The 21,035-nt window shown below is 43.0% G+C and overlaps 1 protein-coding gene across 5 annotated transcripts in view; it reads left to right on the top strand.

The window, feature by feature from the left end:
- The first annotated feature begins 896 nt into the window (after positions 1-896).
- The window catches only part of LOC121279207 (upstream-binding protein 1-like), a 124,877-nt gene continuing 104,738 nt past the window's right edge, over positions 897-21,035 (top strand). For 2 of the 5 annotated variants that reach the window (XM_041190235.1, XM_041190231.1), the window contains exons 1-2: positions 897-1,440; positions 9,637-9,788. In XM_041190235.1, the coding sequence (XP_041046169.1) occupies positions 1,328-1,440; positions 9,637-9,788 (265 nt within the window). In that variant the 5' untranslated portion in view covers positions 897-1,327. Of the gene's footprint in view, positions 1,441-9,636; positions 9,789-21,035 lie in introns of those variants that run through there. The other 3 variants (XM_041190232.1, XM_041190234.1, XM_041190233.1) reach the window with 2 other exon arrangements.

Genomic DNA, 21,035 nt, shown 5'->3' on the forward strand with positions numbered 1-21,035 from the left:
CAATTAGCGTGATCCCGTGTCACGGATCATCCTTAACGGTTTATTCACACCTGATAAGCCGGCCTCCCGCAGTCTAAAATAAAAGCAAGATCCTGCGAAGCTGTGAATCTGAAATTTAAAAAAAAGACAGAAAATGCTGGAAAAATTCAGAGGAGGTCTGGCAACATTTGGGGAGAGAGAAACAGTTAACGTTTCGAATCCAACTTGTTGAACTCCTTGTCGTGCACCATTTTCCGAAGGCTGGGTTTGCTGCCAGTGCCGTGCAGGTGCAGCTGGAGGCGCGGCCGCCATCTTTATCAGGAACATGTGCGGTGATCACTGGCTCTGGAATTGCAAATATTACGCGCTGGCAGCAGGTTCTCCCGGGGGTCCCACGGTTTTCTTTATCCCATTTGATCTCCTTAACATTTTTCTTACCTTTTACTTCCCCATTCTTTTGGGAAGGCACCTTTCTTCCAGTAAACCAGCTTGTCATTAGCAGCTAATCTGTGGTGTGGAAAGGATGATGTGTTATTAAGCCTGTATTCCATAATGTGCCTGTCTGTTGATGCTTAAATATGTTGTGCTGGAAGAAACAAACCCCGCAGCTGCAAATGGAATTGCGACCGTCATCGGGTGAATCAGAAGCCCCCATCTACCAACCGGCAGTATGTATCTCCGATAAACGCTGTACACGCGCACCTGGATGCGCATGCACAGACAGGTATCGGCGGCCATCTTGCGTTGGCCGGAGACAAACCGGTCGACGCTCCGCACTGCACGTCAATCAACATCTTAATGTGTGTGCTATTGGACACTTGCCGGAGCAGTGGGCGGTAGCTCCGCTCTGATCAACTGAGCGGTGCTGTCAATCAGACTGCGCTCCTCCCATATGGTTGTCTGAAGAGCTGGTGACGTTGCGCGCGCAGTGACTCGGTCGGTTCGTCGGAGGTGAGAGTGAAAGAGAAGGGCGGCCATGTTTGTGCCGGAATTGGTGAGAGAGCGGAGCGGTGGAGGCAGCATTAATCTCAGCAGCTGGCCGGGCCGTGCGTGAGTCAGTGAGTGAGCTCCCGGCCAAGCGAAGGTTTGCTCCTGCCGACGTTACTGCGACTGGGAGGAGGAGTCGGCAGCTGGATTTGAAGTGTTGTCATGGCCCTGTGAGCCGGACCGGGGGAGAGCGTGACAGCGAGAGCGAGGACAGGCCGCCTCCTAGCAACCGGGACGGGGGTGGGGGGTGGGGGTAGAGCGTGCGCACCGCCGCCGCCGCTGTCTGCAAGCGCCCACTCACTCCCCTTACCCCCAGTGGCAAGGCCTGGGGCTAGCCCGGCCTTTGCCATCCTCACGAACCATGGCCTGGGTGCTGAAGATGGACGAAGCCATCGAGTCCGGGCTTGTGCACGATTTCGACTCAAGTTTGTCTGGGATCGGCCAGGAGCTTGTCTCTGGTGCTTATAGCATGAGGTGAGAAGTGAAGGGCCCAGAGTTTTGGGATGGAAGGGCTGCGTGCAAAATGGAGATATGCCTTGGACTTCCATGTCTTTTGTTCCACAGCAGTAGTAAGGTGAACGACTGAGATCGGGAAATTTAAGCCACCTTAACCTCACGGGGTCTGTTCTTCCGTGTCAATGGTCCACGTATGTTGGGGTGTTCCTTATATGATTATTTTCTTGGATTGCTGGTTGTTTCATCGGCCTTTTTCATGTTGATGCTTTCCAGGAGGTCAGGTTTGATGTGTTAACCTAGACAATTGTTTTAGATTAGGAGTTGGACTGCAAATCCATTGAAAATACAAATCATCATCTCGTCTTTCCTGAAGAAGGATTGATTTTCTTTTTAAAAAACTGCTGGACATACACAACAGATCACTCAGCGTCTATAGAACCGAAAAGGATTACCGTTTAAGACATTGGTTCTTTAGAACTGAAACTGATTTCCAAAATTTGAAGCTGTACCTGTTTGTTTTTGATTATGTCAGTTTCTAACTTGCTCCTAATCCTCCCTGCCTTTGGACTTAAAACAAAAGCTCGAAATTGAATAGTTGTGTGGTATTGCCACAAGGATTTCAGTGAAGTGTAACAAACATGAAATTTTCATGGCCTAATTATTATACTGCAGGGATTTTGCCATTCTATATGTATATTAAGAGCATTTTAAGATGTGTAAGGATAGGATGTTACAGGCCCAATGATGGCAGTGTGGAAATAATTTAAAGAACGAATTAAGAACATTGCGCAATCAATTTCCATTATGTTATCCTTTTAATTTAGATTACTGTCCCAAGATATTTCCCAGAGGCTTAAGAAAGGTGCAGGCACAATATAGCATATTTAAATACAGTTTGTTGATACTGGTAACTAAGTGTAATGACAGCATTGGTTTCAAGGTCCTCATACTAGAGATGAGTGTACCCAGAGAAGGTGGTCTCTAGATATTTTATTGCATTTAAACAGTTTATTATTACGGGATAATGCAAAGACCAAGGTTGGGAAAATGGGTGGCAGATCATTCACAGCAATTTAAAGTATGATATGGATTTTTTTTTCTTATGCCTTTTGATGTGTTTCATTTTGTTTATAGCGACTATTAATGTTGCAACTTTTTTCTTCATTCATGGGATGTGGGTGTTGCTGTCTAGGCCAACATTAATTGCCCTTGAGAAGGTGGTGGTGAATTTCCTTCTGTTGCAGCCCATGTGGTGTAGATACACCCACAGTGCTGTTAGGAAGGGAGTTCCAGGATTTTGACCCAGTGACAGTGGAAGGAACGGCAATATAGTTCCAAGTCAGGTTGGCAAGTGGCTTGGAGGTGAACTTCCAGGTGGTGGTGTTCTCATGTATCTGCTGCCCTTGTCCTAGATGATAGCAGTCGTGGGTTTGGAAGGTGCTGTCTAAGGAGCCTTTGTGAGTTTCTACAGGGCATCCTGTAGATGGTACACACTGTTGCCACGGTGCGGTGGTGGTGAAGGGAGTGAATATTTGTGGAAGGGGTACCAATCAAGTGAGCTATTTTGTCCTGGACAATGTAGAGCTTCGTGAGTGTTGCACTCATCCAGGCAAGAGGAGAGTATTCCATCACACTCCTGACATGTGCCTTGAAGATGGACAGGCTTTGGGGAGTCAGGAGGTGAGTTACTCACCACAGGATTCCTCGCCTCTGATCTGCCCCTGTAGCCACAGTATTTATATGGCTAGTCCAGTTCAGTTTCTCGTCAATGGTAACCCCCAGGATGTTGATAGTGGGAGATTCAGTGATGGTGATGCCATTGAACATCAAGGGGCAATGGTTAGATTCTCATTGAAGGAAATGGTCATTGCCTGGCACCTGTGTGGCGTGAATGTTAGCCCAAGACTGAATATTGTCCATGTCTTGCTGCATTTGGACATGGACTGCTTCAGCACATGAGGAGTTGCAAATGGTGCTGAACATTGTGCAACCATCAGCGAATATCCCCACCTGACCTTATGATGGAAGGAAGGTTATTGATGAAGTAGCTGAAGATGGTTGGGACTAGGACACTACCCTGAGGAACTCCTGCAGTGATGTCCCGGATCTGAGATGATTGACCTTCAACAACCGCAACTATCTTCCTTTGTGCTATGGGTGACTTCAGCCAGTGGGGAGCTTTCTCCTGGATTCCCATTGACTCCAGTTTTGCTAGGACTCCTTGATGCCATGCTCGGTCAAATGCAGCCTCGATGTCAAGGGCAGTCACTCTCACCTCACCTCTGGAGTTCAGTTCTTTTGTCCATGTTTGAACCAAGGCTGTAATGAGGTCAGAAGCTGAGTGACCCTGGCAGAACCCAAACTGAGCGTCAGTGAATAGGTTACTGCTAAACAAGTGCCGCTTGATAGCACTGTTTAATGACCCCTACCATCACTTTAATGATGGAGAATAGACCAATGGGACGGTAATTGGCTGGGTTGGTCCTGGTCCGGATTTGTCCTGCTTTGTGTGTACAGGGCATACCTGGGCAATTTTCCACATTGCCGGGTAGATGCCAGTGTTGGAGCTGTACTGGAACAGCTTGGCTAGTTCTGAAGCACACGTCTTCAGTACTATTGCTGGAATATTGTCAGGGCCTGTAGCCTTTGAAGTATCCAGTGCCTTCCACCGTTCCTTGATATCATGCGGAGTGAATTGAATTGGCTGAAGATTTGCATCTGTGATGCTGGGGACCTCCAGAGGAGGCCGAGATGGATCATTCACTCGAAACTTCTGGCTGAAGATTGTAGTGAATGCTTCAGCCTTATCTTTTGCGTTGATGTGCTGGACTCCTCCAACTTTGAGAATGAGGATACTTGCGGAGCCGTGTCCTCCGGTGTGTTGTTTAATTGATCACCATCATTCTCAACTGGAATGCCACTATATTTCATGCACATATTACTGAATACAAACTCTCACTGAAGGTGTCTTCTTGCTTTGGGTGCTGCAGAAAATTTACCTTTAAAAATAACCCATTTTCCTCAATCACCCTGAATGGAAAGATTTCAACTAAGTTTTCAATTATAATTACTTCTATACTAGATCATTTAAAAGATGAAACAAGTAAAAGATGATATTTTACAAGTTAATAATCAAAAGTGTATCCACTTTTACTGCACAGTGTTAAGTGGATCCTATCTAGTGTTACTTTCCTACATCCAAATAAACCTTCAGTCTAACTATTTCTATTTGTTAACTCGCAACTTTTTATAATTGTCCTGAATAATTTTCAGATAAACCCAAATTTGATGCTGTCATGACCTTCTTCATCTCAGATTATATCAAACCCAATGTTCTCTGACAAACGCAAAACACTGCAGATGCCGGAAATCCTGAAATAAAAACAAGAAATGCTGAGAATACTCGATCAGGCAGGATCTGTGGAAAGAGAAATAGAGTTAATGTTTCAGGTTGTGATCAGTCAACAGAACTTCTGAACTGATCGATTTTATATCCAGCTGAAAATAGGAGGATCCATGTCATATACCTGTAATAACAACTTACATCTATATAGTAACTTTAACGTAATAAAATGTCCCGTGGTACTTCACAGGAGCATTGTGGAACCAAGTATGATACCGTGCCACAAAGAGGTACTAGGCCAGGCAACCAAAGGATCAGACAAAGAGATAAATTTTAAGGAACGGATTAAGGAAGAAAGAGAGGAAGAGACAGATATAAGGAGGAGATTTCAGAACTTAGGGCCTTGGCAACTGAAGGTGCAGTCTCCACTGGTGGAGTGACTTGGAAATATATCTCCATCCCTTCACTGCTGCTGGGTCAAAATCCAGGAGCTCCCTAACTAATGGCACAGTTGTTGTACCTACACCATGTGGACTGCAGCGGTTCAAGACAGCAGCTCACCACCACCTTTTCGAGGGCAGTTAGGGATGGGTAATCAATGCTGGCCTAGCCAGTAATGCCCACATCCCTTAAATGAATACAAAAAAAAAGGAAACTTAGTGAAGTGATCTTAAATTGCTCCAGCTCCTTTCAGCAGACTTGGGGTAATTAATACCCTGCCAGACTTTAAAGGAACATTTTTTAAACAAAGAAAAATTGTGAATGCTGGGAATTGGAAATAAACAGAAGATTTGGGGGATACAGTGGGATTGTCAGCATCTCTACAGAGAACAGCAAAAATTTACAACACAGAGGTGGGAATTCAGTACAATGTGCGTGGCAGCTTTTTGCTAGAGGATCCAAAACTAACCCCCTAGTTGGAGTCTCACTCTGTAATCCAATATTTTCTTGAATTAGGAATATTTTGTCCTCCAATCATTTGCTATGGCAAAGCATTCCACATCTCTACCATGGTCTATCGTGAGCCTACCTTCACTGGCAATTATATATGTTGGGATTCTTACAATTCTGCATGCTATAAGATTGCCTTATTGGCAACCTTCTAAATAAGGCCCGAGCTATTTGCTCACCATGCAAGCTTGATGCTGAAATAAGGTTCATTAGAGGCATGCTGCAGGATAATGGTTACCCCAATTAAATCATTTTGCACTGTATGTCATGCAAACTCGTGAATGGGCCTAAGGCCGCCACTTTTTGGCTTTGAAAAGTGCCCAGTCTACCTCAGATTACCCTGGAAGGGCAAGGCATCTCAAAAATTTGTGCAACAGATGAAGCTAGCTGTTTCATGCTGCCACTACAGTGGTATTCACCACTAAAAGGATGCTGCTGTCAAGCCAAAAAGACGTTCTGCCTATCACAAAATGAGTAATGTGGCTACGAATTTCAGTGCCAGTGTGATGCTAGGTATGTAGGCTGTCCGTCCCAAAGACTGACAGATCATATCAAACAGCATGCCCCAGCCGCTGCTCACAACAGACAAAGTACTGAGCCCGTGCTGGCGAAACTCAAAACACAGTGTCCAACATTAAATGTGATTCTGCAATTGGACAACATTTGTATAATCTCTGTTTGCTAAATTATGCTGACGACCAATTTAAATTGTCAGTCGGGCTCGCAGTATGGTGCACTTGTGCGTACTGGAAACTACATAGGGCCCTGTTTGTAGACAGAATGAACGTGTGCACACGTTGTGCTTGTTTCAGCTAAACAAAGTAACTGACAGCCACTCACTGACTCATTCCTAGGGGCAATGTCTTGACCAATTAGGGTCAAGCACCCTGGTTTAAATTTCAAACGCTGCTTGGCAGTTAACTGTCAGTCACCATCACTGGGGCATTCTCCATGGCAATACCTCTGCCAATCAAAGTCCACTTGCCAACCAATGAGCACATCAAGCATAACTTGTTGTTTTCCCCTTATATTGGTATTCTTGCGAAGTGTCCTGATGAGTGCAAGATGAAAAGCTTTGACATGTCTCGTTTTTCAGTAATACTCAAATATCTAGCATCTTGGTGAACCAACATTTTTTTCTATGGCTTCACTGCCCTCACTATATGGGCACTTGAAACTGCACATAGCACTATAATTGTCTTGTACAAATTTGTAGTTTTTTGTTTACCTGTGTACTCAATGCACCTGTGTATAAACCCCAAATAACTGTTGACTTTTAAGGGACTTTTAAGGTTTCATCTACCAATATTTGCACTTTCAGGGAGTTATGTTTTTGCAATTTAAGTTCTTCTGTTCATCTATGCCAGTCGCATATTTTTATTTCGTGTGCGCTCCCATTCCTTGTTAATCCTTAAAATATATTTCTTCATGCTGATATCTGTATTAAATTTCATCTGTTACCTCTTTGCCCATTCTACTAACCTGCTTGCCAAACCTAACAATACTGCCATTACATCACATTTGCCAAGTCCAAATCATCTATGTATACTGAGGATAAAGGTGGAGCAAGTATTAACCCTACTATCCTTCAGCTTAAGCAGCAATCATTTATTCTAAATTTTTGCTTCTTACCTGTCAACCAACTTTGTGTCTGTGCTGTTATTTTTCCCTCTATAGCTGTTCTGATGAAGGTTTACATGCTGACATGGCATATCCTGTCTTTATTTTTACAAAAGCTGTATTTCTTAGCGCACCGTTTCTTTTAGTGGAGTCAAAATTACTTCCGTATGTTTAAATACCAACATTGTTGATTGTAGACCTGAACAAAAATTTAAATCTAGAAGCTTTTCTGCATGATCTTTGATTTCCTATCATTTTTTTCTCTTAAGAGCAGGCCTTGGCTTTATAGAGGCAGCTCAATGTTGAGACAGTGAATGTTCATGGAGCACATTGCAACCAGCCAATTTCTGCACCACGATTGCTGTTAGGAATCGTAGGAGTGCACATAGACTGGAGCCTTTACGTTTTCCCCTTACTTTAAGCCTTGCTACATTGTATTTAATTATAATAGCTCAGCTGTTTTCATAGCTGAGGTCATAGACCCAAGACTGAACCTGGGGTCTTTTGGTGTGTGTGGCCTGTTTTTAGTTTTTTCTTCCTGATATTTGTCTTGGGGTTCTGCCTTCCCTAGCCATTTCATATTTGATGTAGGTCTCCCTTTGCAACCACTCCCACAATGAAAATTTGATTTGCATTTCTTAGGATTTGAATTCAAAGCTTAAACTGGAAAGAATGTGAAATTTATTTGAGACAAAGCTCCTTTTTATAGCAAGCCATCAGGTTCCTAATATCTAATCTATAAGGAACAGCAGCTGAAAGCTGATTTTATATTTTAATTTGCTTTTTGGGAGCCTGGTATCCTGTTGCCTGAAGGCAGGTTTGTAAACCCAGCTTGTCTGGGATGCAGGATAGTCAAAATGGAATTAAAAGAACAATATAAAAACAGCTGGTGTAATCAAAAGAGCTTGCATTTCATGGTTGAAATCTAAGAACTTAAACAAACTGGTTACAATTACAGTCTGGTCTACCCTAGGCAAGATGCCCAAATGCAGGGAGAGATTGCTAAGAGTAAAGTCATTTACTGTTTCTGGATTAATTGAAGGGATGGAGCAAATCTCTCTTGGTAATAAAAACAGGAATACTTAGCACATCTGGCAGCACCTGTGGAAAGAGAAAATAGTACATGCTTTAGGTGAAGAACTTTCGTCAGAACTTCTCAGAGTTCTGATGAAAGATTATCTATCTAAAATGTTAACTCTATTTCCCTCTCTACAGGTGCTGCCAGACCTGCTGAGCATTTCCTGTTTCTAGCTCAGATTTCCAGTATCCGTGGTACTTTGCTTTCCCTTTTGAGTTCTTTGCTTGCTCTTTGGTTGATATTGTTGATTGCAAACGATGGGGTCTAAGTTCCTGTATTTACTGAACTAGCAGCAGCTCAACAGCATGTCCCTGATCTGCATGAAGTTGATCTGCCAAACAATGGTTCATTTATGCTATAATCTACAACCAACTGAGGCAGCGCTTCATAGGTGCGTTTGTGGCATCCCTGTGATTTTTTTTTTAAAAAAAGCACTTCAATTTTGAGAGGTTAATGATATTGTCACATACTGTCCAATTTTATCAGTTTCCTTTTTCATGGCCTGAGTCAATGTTTATGTGGTTTTGTTTTTGCTCTTTTTTTCCCATTAACTGAGATAAGATTTTTCTATTGAGTCTTCAATAAGATAGTCATAAGAGAAACTTTTGATTACCAGTCATTCTGGTAGTATGTTCCTGTTAGCTTGAGAACGGGCAGTGTGCTCAGGCTAACTAAGTTAACCACTTTTTGTAACGTTGCTTGTTTAGTTCCAAGATCACTTCAGAGATTGGTGTAACTCTTCCTTTTATGGTAGTGATGGGATAAGGTTTCCTTTGCACTAACTGAGGTACGACATCTTGCTGGAAAAAAATTGAGGCACCAAGTATCTTGTTGTCCACTTTAGAGGAAAAATTAATCACAAAGTTTGAAGCAACAGTACAGCTTTTGATGTTCAAAATCCTATTGGATAAACAGTGTGAAATATTCCATTCTTGAATATGTTTAGTGGCATCTTACTCCTTTTTAGAGAGAATAGAAGATTTTGACAGTGAATCTGTTGAGATAGATTAATAACCTGAATTTGGTGTTTGAAACTATTGTAAACATCAGCATTGTCCATTAGGCATGAACTATTTTTTGGTTCTAATGATGTTATGAAAAGAATACAAAAGTGTGGTTAGAAATTACTTAATTTATGTTTTCATTCTGTTGAACAGAATCCTATTTTTCATTTTTAGTACTGCTTTCATACTGACAAAATTGATACATTCTTGTTTTGCAGCGATGTCTTGGCACTACCCATTTTTAAGCAAGAAGATTCTAACCTTCCTCCAGAGAATGAAACTAAGCACCCACCATTCCAGTACGTGCTCTATGCAGCCACATCCCCTGCTGTTAAACTACATGATGAAACGCTCACCTACTTGAACCAAGGTATATTTAATACTTTGAAGAGGTTTAACTTCATGTTGTCTCTTCATGCTCGCAAACAGTGGTGTGTGGGGCAGTGGGGCAAAAACTGAACCAAGTTCTCCATGGAGCTCAATCTGAGCTCTAGGAATAGAACCTTAACTTTCGATTTGACACGTTAGAGCCTTCTGGTCTCAACATTCAGTTCAGCTGTGTCAGATCGTAACCTCTTCCCCTATTGTTTCCTTTATCTTTGAAGATTTTAGTTTTACTCTTGTTTTTTCTCATGTTTTTGTTTTCAGACAGCACCTGTTCGTCATTCAGCCATTCACACCTCCTCCAGACACATCTTTTGTTTTTTTTACTTGTCCTATTTTACCTCTGCCCTTGGCCTTGTGCCCCAGCTCTTTGTCATTTAATCTCTTCTGCCTTTACCATTTCACAGATCTTCCCTTTTCTTCTTTTGCCACCCTTCCACCTTTCACCTGCTTAAAACCTATTATTACATTTTTAACTTTCCCAGTTCTGATCAAAGGTCATCCATTGGAACTGTTACCTCTTTCTTTCTTCATGGTTGCTGCCTGACCTGCTGAGCATTTCCAGCATTTTCTGTTTTCATTTTGTCATCCATCTTTTCCTTTCCTCTGTCACCAGTTAATAGTGAAGTACTTTTGAGAAACATTCTACTTGGTGCTTTTGAATAAACAGAATTTGTTAATGCTCTGATGGGTGAATTCAGGGTTTGAGCAGCACAAAGATGGAAGCCTGAAGCTATTACCTCTTCTATGGCAAGACAGTTAAAGCAGATTCAAGTCATTGCTCATGTCTGTAAATGCCATGACTCACAGGGGCTAAGATGAATGCCAAATTTATTCTACAAACAAGGAAGACTTTAAAGCAAAATTAGTCTTCTCCAGAGTGACATAAACGCAATATTGTATTCTTGTCCATTGTAAATTTATTTGCTGATTTAAATTCTTATGGAAGAATTTGAACCTACTCATAACAAATGACAGTTTTCATATGCAATATTGCTGTTCACTAGGAGCTTGATGTCGATTTCTAGTGTTGTTAATATATGGAGTTCAGTCCTTTGTACCTATGCCTGCTCTTTGAAAGCTGCCCAATTAGCCTCATCCCCTGCTCTTTACCTGTAGCTGTGTAAATGTTTACTTTTGATGTTTGCCCAATTCCTTTTTGAATGTCACTATTGAATCTGCTTCCACCACCTTTTTAGGCAGTGCATTCTGGATCATAACTTGTGTAAAAAATCTCATTTCTCTTCTTGTCTAAACCTGTGCTTTCTGATTACTGACCCTTCCACCAGTGGAAACCCGTCTTCCTTATTTACTCTATCAAATCGCTCTCTAGAGGACATTATTTGTTTCCTTCTTGCTCACTGGGCTTTTGAAGCTCCTGTGCAGGCCATTTACAGACAGCCCCTCGATTAAGTGCCAATCAGCCAGATCAAATAACATTTGAATACTGCCTGTTAGGCCATATGAGCTGCTGCTTAACTTTCTTAATAAGTGTGACTATCTTAGAAAATTTCTCTCAAATGAGCATAACTCTTGTGCTTTGGCTTTTGAGCATTACGTTAAATAATGGGTCAATGTGTCAATTTCTGCTTAATGTAATCGCTTGAAGTATTCTACTAAATTCATAATTTGCTGTCCAGGATGAAACTTTGTTTTTGTCCCTTGGGTTCTGTACATATCATTTTGTTACTAGCACTGTAAAACATTAGTTGAGAGAAAATAGAATTTTTGGTGATGAGTACAAAAACAAAATACTGCAAATACTGGAAATCTGAAATAAAAGAAAAACCCTGGTAATATTCAGCAGGCCGGGCAGCTCTGTAGAGAGGAATAGAGTTAACTTTTCAGGTCGATGACCTTTCATCACTTCTGTGAACTGAACAGAACTAAGCGATCATCCAGTCTGGATTTGGCCTCCCCTGTGTGGAGGAGACCACATCATGAGCAGTGAATATAGTATACTAAATTTATAGTACAAGTAAATCACTGTTTCAGATGTTTTAGAGCCCTGGATGCTAGGAAGCAAGGAAGTAAACAGGGCAGGGATTGCATCTTTTGTGCTTGCTAATTAGATGCTGTGTTTTGATGAAAGGTCATGGACATGAAATACTAACTCTTTCTCCCCACAGATGCCGCCTAACCTGTTTTAATTTCTGGTAATGAGTGATTGTTGTCTGTCTGACAGTGAATTCAGCATGGGCAGCAATGTGAGGACCTGATTGACTAACCAGTTTAGCCACAGCATGTGTATATAACATAATTTCTACAGTTCTTTTTTCCTGCTTGATAGTGGTTGATGTAATGCTTTATATGTTCTTCACAATGATGAAGCACACACACAGAATTTCTGGCAGAGTAAAATATAAAGCAGAACAAAAGCAAAATACTGTGGATGTTGGAAATCTGAAATAAAAACAAATGCTGGAGATGCTCAGCAGGCCAGGCAGCAAATTTGGTGAGAGAAGCACAATTAATACTTCAGATCAGTGGTCTTTTGTCAGAACTGGAAAAAGTTAGAGATGTAACAGTTTGAAGTAAGTACAGTGTCAGTGAAAGGAAGGATGGGAGGAAAGAACAAGAGGGAAGGTCTGTGATGGGGAGAAGGCTGGAGAGATCAAATGAAAAAAATGATGAAGGCAAAAGCGGGTGGTAATGGGACAAGTGAAGAAACAAGATGGATCTAGAGGAGCTGAAAATAACGAGTAGAATCATTATCAGCAACTACTGTATGGAAATTGATAGCAGTGGCTATAATCTCATCTGAATTTGTTGAACTTGATGTCTAGCCTATGCTAGGAAGGCTGTGAAGTACCTAATTGAAAGTTGAGATGCTGTTCCTCAAGCTTATATTGAAATTCATTAGTACAGTTCAGAAGGTCAAGTCATTGGCATGGAGAATTAAAATGACAAGTTATCGGATGCTTAGGGTCATGCTTGTGACCTTCCACCCCATCAAACTCTACTATTTCTGCCATCACTGACTGCTATCCCCTTCCCTTTCAGTACTCTGAAGAAACCGTTCCCTCGGTGACACTCTGGCCTACTTTAATCACTCGTCAAACATCCAATACCCATCTCACAGCACCTACCTGTGCAAGCATAATAGATGTAATCACTGCCCTTTTCAGTTCCTTGCTTCCTACCATCCAGGGCCCCAAACACTCCTTCCATCTGAAACAGTGATCTACTTGTCCTATAAATTTAGTATACACGATTCACTGCTTATGATGCCTCCTGTACACTGGGGAGACCAAATCTAGACTGAGTGATTGCTTACCTCTGTCCAGTACACAAGAGTGACCCTGAGTTTGTGGTTGCTTAACATTTGAATCGTCTCACTCCACATTCCCTCCCCTCCTACACTGCTCTAATGAAGCTCAACAGTGGTGATAAGGCACTTAACAGCTTTCAGTATTCAAAATTTGGTTTAACGATTTCAAATTATACCTGCGACTTCCATTTTTCCATGAAGTGTTTTTTTCATTGACCCAGTTCCATCCCCTTCTGGCAGCTCTCCTGTCTTCCACCCTATCACAGACCTTCCCTTTTGTTCTTTCCTGCCCTCTCCTTCCCCTTTTCCTGTCCCTCAACTTGCTCAAAACCTGTTGACATCTTCAGATTTTTGTAGTTCTAATCGAAGGTCATCAACCCGAAACATCAGCTCTCTTTCTCTCTCTATGTATGCTGCTTGACTTCCTGAATATTTCTAGTATTTTCTGTATTTAGACTAGAAACCAGTACTGTATTTGGCTTATGTGGCTAGAGCTCTTGACTGAGCCATTATGGTCTTCAGGCACGTCAGGATTTGCGATCTTAATTTAGGCATACAAGTACTAAGGGAGTGTTGGATTAGAGGTGCTGTCTTCCAGATAAGAAATTAAAGCAAGGTGTCCTGATGAGGTGTGTAACCTAATAGTCCAGCCCATCAATTTAAGCTGGCTTCAAGTACAAAGCAAGTTTATTAAGTAGTAACATTTAAATGAAAGCAAGAACAACATAGCCATTTTAATACAGTAAAAAGATATTTGATTTGTCATCAATATATATGAACTCCATCTTAAAACAATGCAAGTCTTGAAGCAATTTTTAAAAATTCGTTCATGAGATGGGGGCGTCACTGGCTAGGCCAGCATTTATTGTCCATCCCCAATTGCCCTTGAGAGCTGAGTAGCTTGCTAGGCCATTTCAGGGCGCATTTAAGAGTCAACCACATTGTTGTGGGTCTGGAGTCACATGTAGGCCAGGCTAGGTAACGGCGACACATTTCCTTCCCTAAAGGACGTTAGTGAACCAGATGGGTTTTTACGACAATGGTCATCATTAGACTTTTAATTCCAGATTTTAAAAATTATATTGAATTAGATCCCCGGAGCATTACTCTGGGTCTCTGGATCATTAGTCTAGTGAGAATACTGCACTGTTCTTTGTAGTTTAGATTTGCTGCCAAGTTCTGTGGTAACTGTGTAGAGGCAGAGCAAGGTTACTCCTGAGATAGAAAAAGCATGCATTGCCCAATTTCTGGACTGGTCAACCTCAAATAGACTTCAAAGATGCCAGGAGGGAAAATTTAAAGCTAATCAGGTGGCCAATTATCTCCCTGTTGTACTCAGAGGGCACAACAAAGAGATAATTGCAACGTCTGTGGACAAACTTGAACAAATGATGACCTGGTGCTTAATATACAGTGGGGGAAGCTTTCACTTAATGTGCTGGGAGCCAAGGTTGTGGGTGTTGTCTGGTGTAGCAAAGAACCCAAAAGCAAGTACAGTGCATCTGTCAGTGACTTTTTAGCCTAGCCACTGCATTTGTTTCTGGGTTCCTGACTAATTAGCATAATGGGCTTGATGACGCATGAGTCAATTTTAACTGCATTATCAAAAATGACAGTTGATGGAATGTTGTGGTGGATGAGCAAAAGAAAGTGTCATAGTGGTGTTTAATTGTGTCAAGTCTGCACTTCGCTTCCCTGCCTCCTGGTTTTAATGCTGCAAGGGACTACAGGCAGATACTCTACACTACAAATGGGAGAAAGAAACTGAAAACAAGAAGACATGGCTGAACGCTGTTCAGGAGGTGAGCAACAAGAGTGTGGAGCCACAGTCCTCGATTGAATGCAGAAAGTAGTTTAATCATGTAGGTAGGGTGGGAAAAAAGCAGAGTTAAGACCATAAGACATAGGAGCAGAAATTAGGCCATTTGGCCCATCGAGTCTGCTCTGTCTTTCAATCATGGCTGATAAGTTTCTCAACCCCATTCTCCTGCCTTCTCCCCGTAACCTTTGATCCCCTAGCCAATCAAGAACCTATCTATCTCGGTCTTAAATACATTCAATGACCTGGCCTCCACAGCCTTCTGTGGCAGTGAATTCCATAGATTCATCACTCTGGCTAAAGAAGTTTCTCCTCATCTCTGTTCTAAAAGGTCTTCCCTTTACTCTGAGGCTGTGCCTTTGGGTCCTAGACTCTCCTACTAATGGAAACATCTTCCCCACGTCCACTCTATCCAGGCCTTTCAGTATTCTCTAAGTTTCAATCAGATCCCCCCTCATCCTTCTAAACTCCATTGACTTTGGACCCAGAGTCCTCAAATGTTCCCCATACGTTAAGCCTTTCATTTCTGGGATCATTCTTGTGAACCTCCTCTGGACCATTTCCAGGGCCAGAGCATCCTTCCTGAGATACGGGGCCCAAAATTGCTCACAATGTTCTAAATGTGGTCTGACCAGAGCCTTATAAAGCCTCAGCAGCACATCCCTGCTTTTATATTCTAGTCCTCTTGAAATAAATGGCAACATTGCATTTGCCTTCCTAACTACTGACTCAACTTGCAAGTTAACCTTAAGAGAATCCTGAACCAGGACTCCCAAGTCCCTTTGCACTCCAGATTTCTGAATTCTCTCCCCATTTAGAAAATAGTCTATGCATCTATTCTTCCTACCAAAGTGCATGACCTTACACTTGCCCACGTTGTATTCCATCTGCCACTTCTTTGCCCATTTCCCTAACTTATCCAAATCCTTCTGCAGCCTCCCAGCCTCCTTAATACTACCTGTTCCTCCACCTATCTTTGTATCATCTGCAAACTTAGCCAGGATGCCCTCAGTTCCTTCATCTAGATCATTAATGTATAAAGTGAAAAGTTGTGGTCCCAACACTGACCCCTGCGGAACTCCACTAGTCACTGGCTGCCATCCTGAGAAGGACCCCCTTATCCCCACTCTCTGCCTCCTGCCAGACAACCAATCTTGTATCCATGCTAGTACCTTGCCTCTAACACCATGGGCTCTTATCTTACTGAACAGCCTCCTGTGCGGCACCTTGTCAAAGGCCTTCTGGAAGTCCAATTAGATAACATCCATTGGCTCTCCTTTGTCTAACCTACTCGTTACCTCCTCAAAGAATTCTAACAGATTTGAAGTTATGACATATATGAGGAGGCCAATTGACCCATTGTATCTGTGCTGGCTGCAAAAAGCTATCCAGTCTAATCTCGTCTTCCAACTCTTGGTCTGTACCCATTAAGTACAGAGTGCATATCTAAGTGTTTTTAAATGCATTGAAAGGCAATGGGTTCTCTAGACTTGCACCACCCTCTGGGTGAAAAAGTTAATGCTCAACTCCCCACGAGTCCTTTCACCAGTTGTTTTAAATCTATGTCCCCCATTATTGACCCCTCTGCTAATGGAAATAGGTTTTTCCTGTTGACTCTAGAAAGACCCTTCATAATGGAACCTCAATTAAACCTCCCCTCAGTCTCCTTTGTTCCAAAGGAAACAAATCTACCAATCTTTCCTTAGCTAAAATTCTCTATTCCTGCACCATCCTTGTAAATCTCTTCTGTATCTCCTCTAGCATGATCCTAATTTCTTAGATTAAGGGGAAGATTCAGAGGATTGGAAAGTAGCAAATATCCTTATTCAAGAAAGGGTGTGAGGACGTTCCTTGTGACTACAAGTAGGTCTGTTTAACATCAGTGGTGGTTAAGATTTTAGAAATAACCAGGGGAAAAACAGGCACTTTTTCGGGGAGTTGGTGGCTTGGTGGTAATATCCCGCCATGGCAGCTGGTGGAATTTAAGTTCATATACTAAATCTGGAATTAAAAAGCTGCTCCTAGTGACCATGAAACCATTGTAAAAATCCATCTGGTTCATTAATGTCCTTCAGCAAAGGATCTGGCCTACATGTGACTCCAGACTCAGAGCAATGTGGTTGTCTCTTAAATGCCCTCTGAAATGGCTGAGCAAGCCACTCAGTTGCATCAAAACTGCTACAAAGTCTACAAAAAGATGAGAAAAATGAAAACAAATACAAAAAAATGAAACCGGTCGGATCATCTGGTGTCGACCTAGGCAGTGGAAATGAGAAGGGTAAACCTAGCCCTGTCGACCCTGCAAAGTCCTCCTAACATAGCCATACTCAGTGAATCCTTACAGACAATGTCCCAGACACCACCATCACCGTGGGTGAAGGAGGGTCATACAGACTCGAAGCTTAACTCTGTTTCTCTCTCCACAGATGCTGCTAGACCTGCTGAGCTTTTCCAGCATTTTCTGTTTTTGTACCACCATCACTGCCCCTGGTTATGTCCTGTCACATCAAAGGTGGTGACATAGTGGTATACAGCTCAGAGGGAGTTGCCCTGGAGTTCATAACAGCATCCTGTGCGGTACTTTGTCAAAGGCCTTCTGGAAGTCCAAGTAGATAACATCCATTTTAGCTAAGGAAAGGTTGGATAGATTTGTTTCCTTTGGAACAAAGACTGAGGGGAGATTTAATTGAGGTTCTATTATGAAGGGTCTTTCTAGAGTCGACAGGAAAAACCTATTTCCATTAGCAGAGAGGTCAATAATGGGGGACATAGATTTAAAACAACTGGTGAAAGGACTCGTGGGGAGTTGAGCATTAACTTTTTCACCCAGAGGGTGGTGCAGGTCTAGAGAACCCATTGCCTTTCAATGCACTTAAAAACGTCTCATGGGATCAGGTCAAACATTGACAAGGCAACCTCCTGCTGGTTACCACCTACTTGCCCCATCCCCCCAGCTCAGCTGATGAATCCGTACTGTTCCATGTTGAACACCATTGGAGGAAGCACTGAGGGTGGTGGAGGAGACTTCAGTGTCCATCAACGAGTGGCTGTGTAGCACCACGACTGACCGAACTGGCTGAGTCCTAAAGGACATAGCTGCTAGACTGGGTCTGGAGCAGGTGGTGAGGGAAAAATTCACGTGGCCTCGTCCTCGCTAATCTGTCTATTACAGATGCATCTTCCCTTGACAGTATTGGTAGGAGTGACCACTGCATAGTCCTTGTGGAGATAAAGTCCCATCTTTGCATTGTGGAATACCCTCCATTGCGCTATGTGGCACGACCAGCGTGATAGATTTTGAACAGATTTAGCAACTCAAAACTAGGCATCCATGAGGCACAGTGGGCCAGCAGCAGCAGAATTGTATATAACCATAATCTGTAACTTCATGGCCCAGCATATCCTCCACTCTCCCATTACCATCAAGCCTGGGATCAATCCTGATACAATAAAGAATGCAGGAGGGCATGACCGGAGCAGTACCAGACAGATCTAAAAATGAGGTGTCAACCTGGTGAAGCTACAACACAGGACTACCTGCATGCCAAATGATGAAAACAGCATGCGATTAACGGAGCCAAACGACCCCACAACCAACAGATCAGATCTAAGCTGTGCAGTCCCACCATATCCAATTGTGAATGGTGGTGGACAGTTAAAGAAATTGAAGGAGAGCCTCAAATATCCTCATCCTCAATGCGAGAGTTCAACTAATTAGTGCAAAAGACAATGCTTCACTGGGTCAAAATCCTGGAACACTCTCCCTAACAGCACTGTGGGTGTACCTCTACACACATGGACTGCAGCAGTTCAAGAATGTGGCTCACTACCACCACATTGAGGCAATTAGGGATGGGCAATAAATGCTGGCCTAGCTAGCAAAGCCCACATCTCTTGAATGAATAAATAAAAAAATGGCAACAATCTTCAACCAGAAGTGCCAAGTGGATGAAGCATTTTGGCCTCCTCCTGAGGCCCCCAGCATCACAGATGCCAGCTTTCAGCCAACTTGATTCACTCCACGTGACATCAAGAAACAGCTGAAGGCACTGGATGCTGCAAAGGCTACGGGCCCTCATAACATCCTGGCAATAGAACTGAAGACTTGTGCTCCAGAACTAGCTACGCCCTTGGCTAAGCTATTCCAGTACAGCTACAACACTGGCATCTACTCAGCAACGTGGAAAACTGCCCAGGTATGCCCTGCCTACAAAAAGGACACATCCAATCCGGCCAATTACCACCCCATCAGCCTACTCTCGATCATCAGTAAAGTGATGTAAGGGGTTATCAACAATGCTATCGAGCGGCACTTGCTTAGCAATAACCTGCTCACTGGCGTTTGGGTTTGGACAGGGCCACTCAGCTCCTGACTTGATTACAGCCTTGGTTCAACATGGACAAAAGAGCTGAAATCCTGAGGTGAGATGAGAGTGACTGCCCTTGACATCAAGGCAGCATTTGACCAAGTGTGACATCAAGGAGCCCTAGCTAAACTGGAGTCATTGGGAATCGGGGGAAAACTCTCTGCTGATTGGAGTCATACCTAGCACGAAGGAAGATGGTTGTGGTTGTTGGAGGTCGATCATCTCAGTTCCAGGAGATCACGGCAGGAATTCCTCAGGTTAATGTCCTAGGCCCAGCCATCTTCAACTGCTTCATCAGTGACCTCTCCATGGGTCAGAATTGGGGATGTCTGCTAATGATTGCACGATGTTCATCATTCACAACTCTTTAGAAACTGAAGTAGTCTGTACCCATATGCAGCACTGTTTTAAAATAAGGGGTCGCCCTTATATGACAGAGATGAGAATTTTTTTTCTGAGGGTTCTGCCACTTTGGAACTCTGCCTCAAGGTGGTGGAGATGGGGCCTTTGAATATTTTTAAGGCAGAGATAGATAATTTTTGTCAGGCAAGGGAATCAAAGGTCATTGGGGGTAGATGGTAATGTGGAACTGAACACAAACAGATCAACCATGTTCTTATTGAATGGTGGAGCAGGCTCAAAGGGCCAAATGGCCAGCTTCTCCTATTTCGTATGTTAGTATGTACGTTTGTAAGACCTGGACAACATTCAGGCTTAGGCTGATGAGTGACAAAATACATTTGTGCCACAAGTGTCAGGCATTGGCCATCTCCCCATGACGTTACAATCATTGAATTCCCCCACTATCAACATCCAGCCATATAAATACTATTGCTGTAAGAGCAAGTCAGAAGCTGGGAGTTCTGCAGAGATTAACTCACCTTCTGACTCCTCAAAGCCTGTCCACCATCTACAAGGCACACATCAAGACTGTGATGGAATACTCTCCACTTGCCTGGATGAGTGCAGCTTCAACAACATCTAGGACAAAGCAGCCCGCTTGACTGGCACCCCATTCACCATCCACTCCACATCCACGCCATCCACCACCAACGCACCATGCACTAGTGTGTATCATCTACAAATGCACTGCAGCAGCTCACTAAAGCTGCTTAGACAGTACCTCCAAACCCTCAACTGCTACCACCTAGAAGGTCAAGGGCAACAGATGCATGGGAGCACCATCGCCTGCAAGTTTCACTCCAAGTTGTACACCATCCTGACTTGGAATGATATCGCGGTTCCTTCACTGTGGCTGGTTAAAATTCTGGAGCCCCCTCCCTAAGAGTACTGTGGGTGTACCTATACCATATGGACTGCAGCAGTTCAAGAAGGTGGCTCACCATCACCTTCTCAAGGGCAATTGGGGATGGGCAATAAAAATGCTGGCCTAGCTAGTGATTCCCACGTCCCGTGAAAGAATAAAACTATTTTGCTCATGGCTTTGTGGTTTTGCTTTTTAATTTAATGCCTAGCTACCCAAACTCCCTCAGCAAAACCTCTTTCTTAGCCCTACCTAGGTCATTGATACCCACATGGACCATGACAATTGGATCCTTTTCTTCCTGCTCCTAGGTTCCTTTCCAGCCCTGAGGAGATGTCAATAACATTGGCCCAGGGCAGGCAACACAGCCCCTAATGTTCTTACGACAACTACATTTTTTACAAGTTCATATGAATGGCTCCCTGCACCACTTTTCCATGACCAGTTTGTACATCATCCCTGCAGTCCCTAATCCTGTCCACACAACTTTCAAGAACTTAAAAACTGTTGGA

The sequence above is a fragment of the Carcharodon carcharias genome, chromosome 6 (assembly GCF_017639515.1).
Source record: "Carcharodon carcharias isolate sCarCar2 chromosome 6, sCarCar2.pri, whole genome shotgun sequence".
Classification (NCBI taxonomy): domain Eukaryota; kingdom Metazoa; phylum Chordata; class Chondrichthyes; order Lamniformes; family Lamnidae; genus Carcharodon; species Carcharodon carcharias.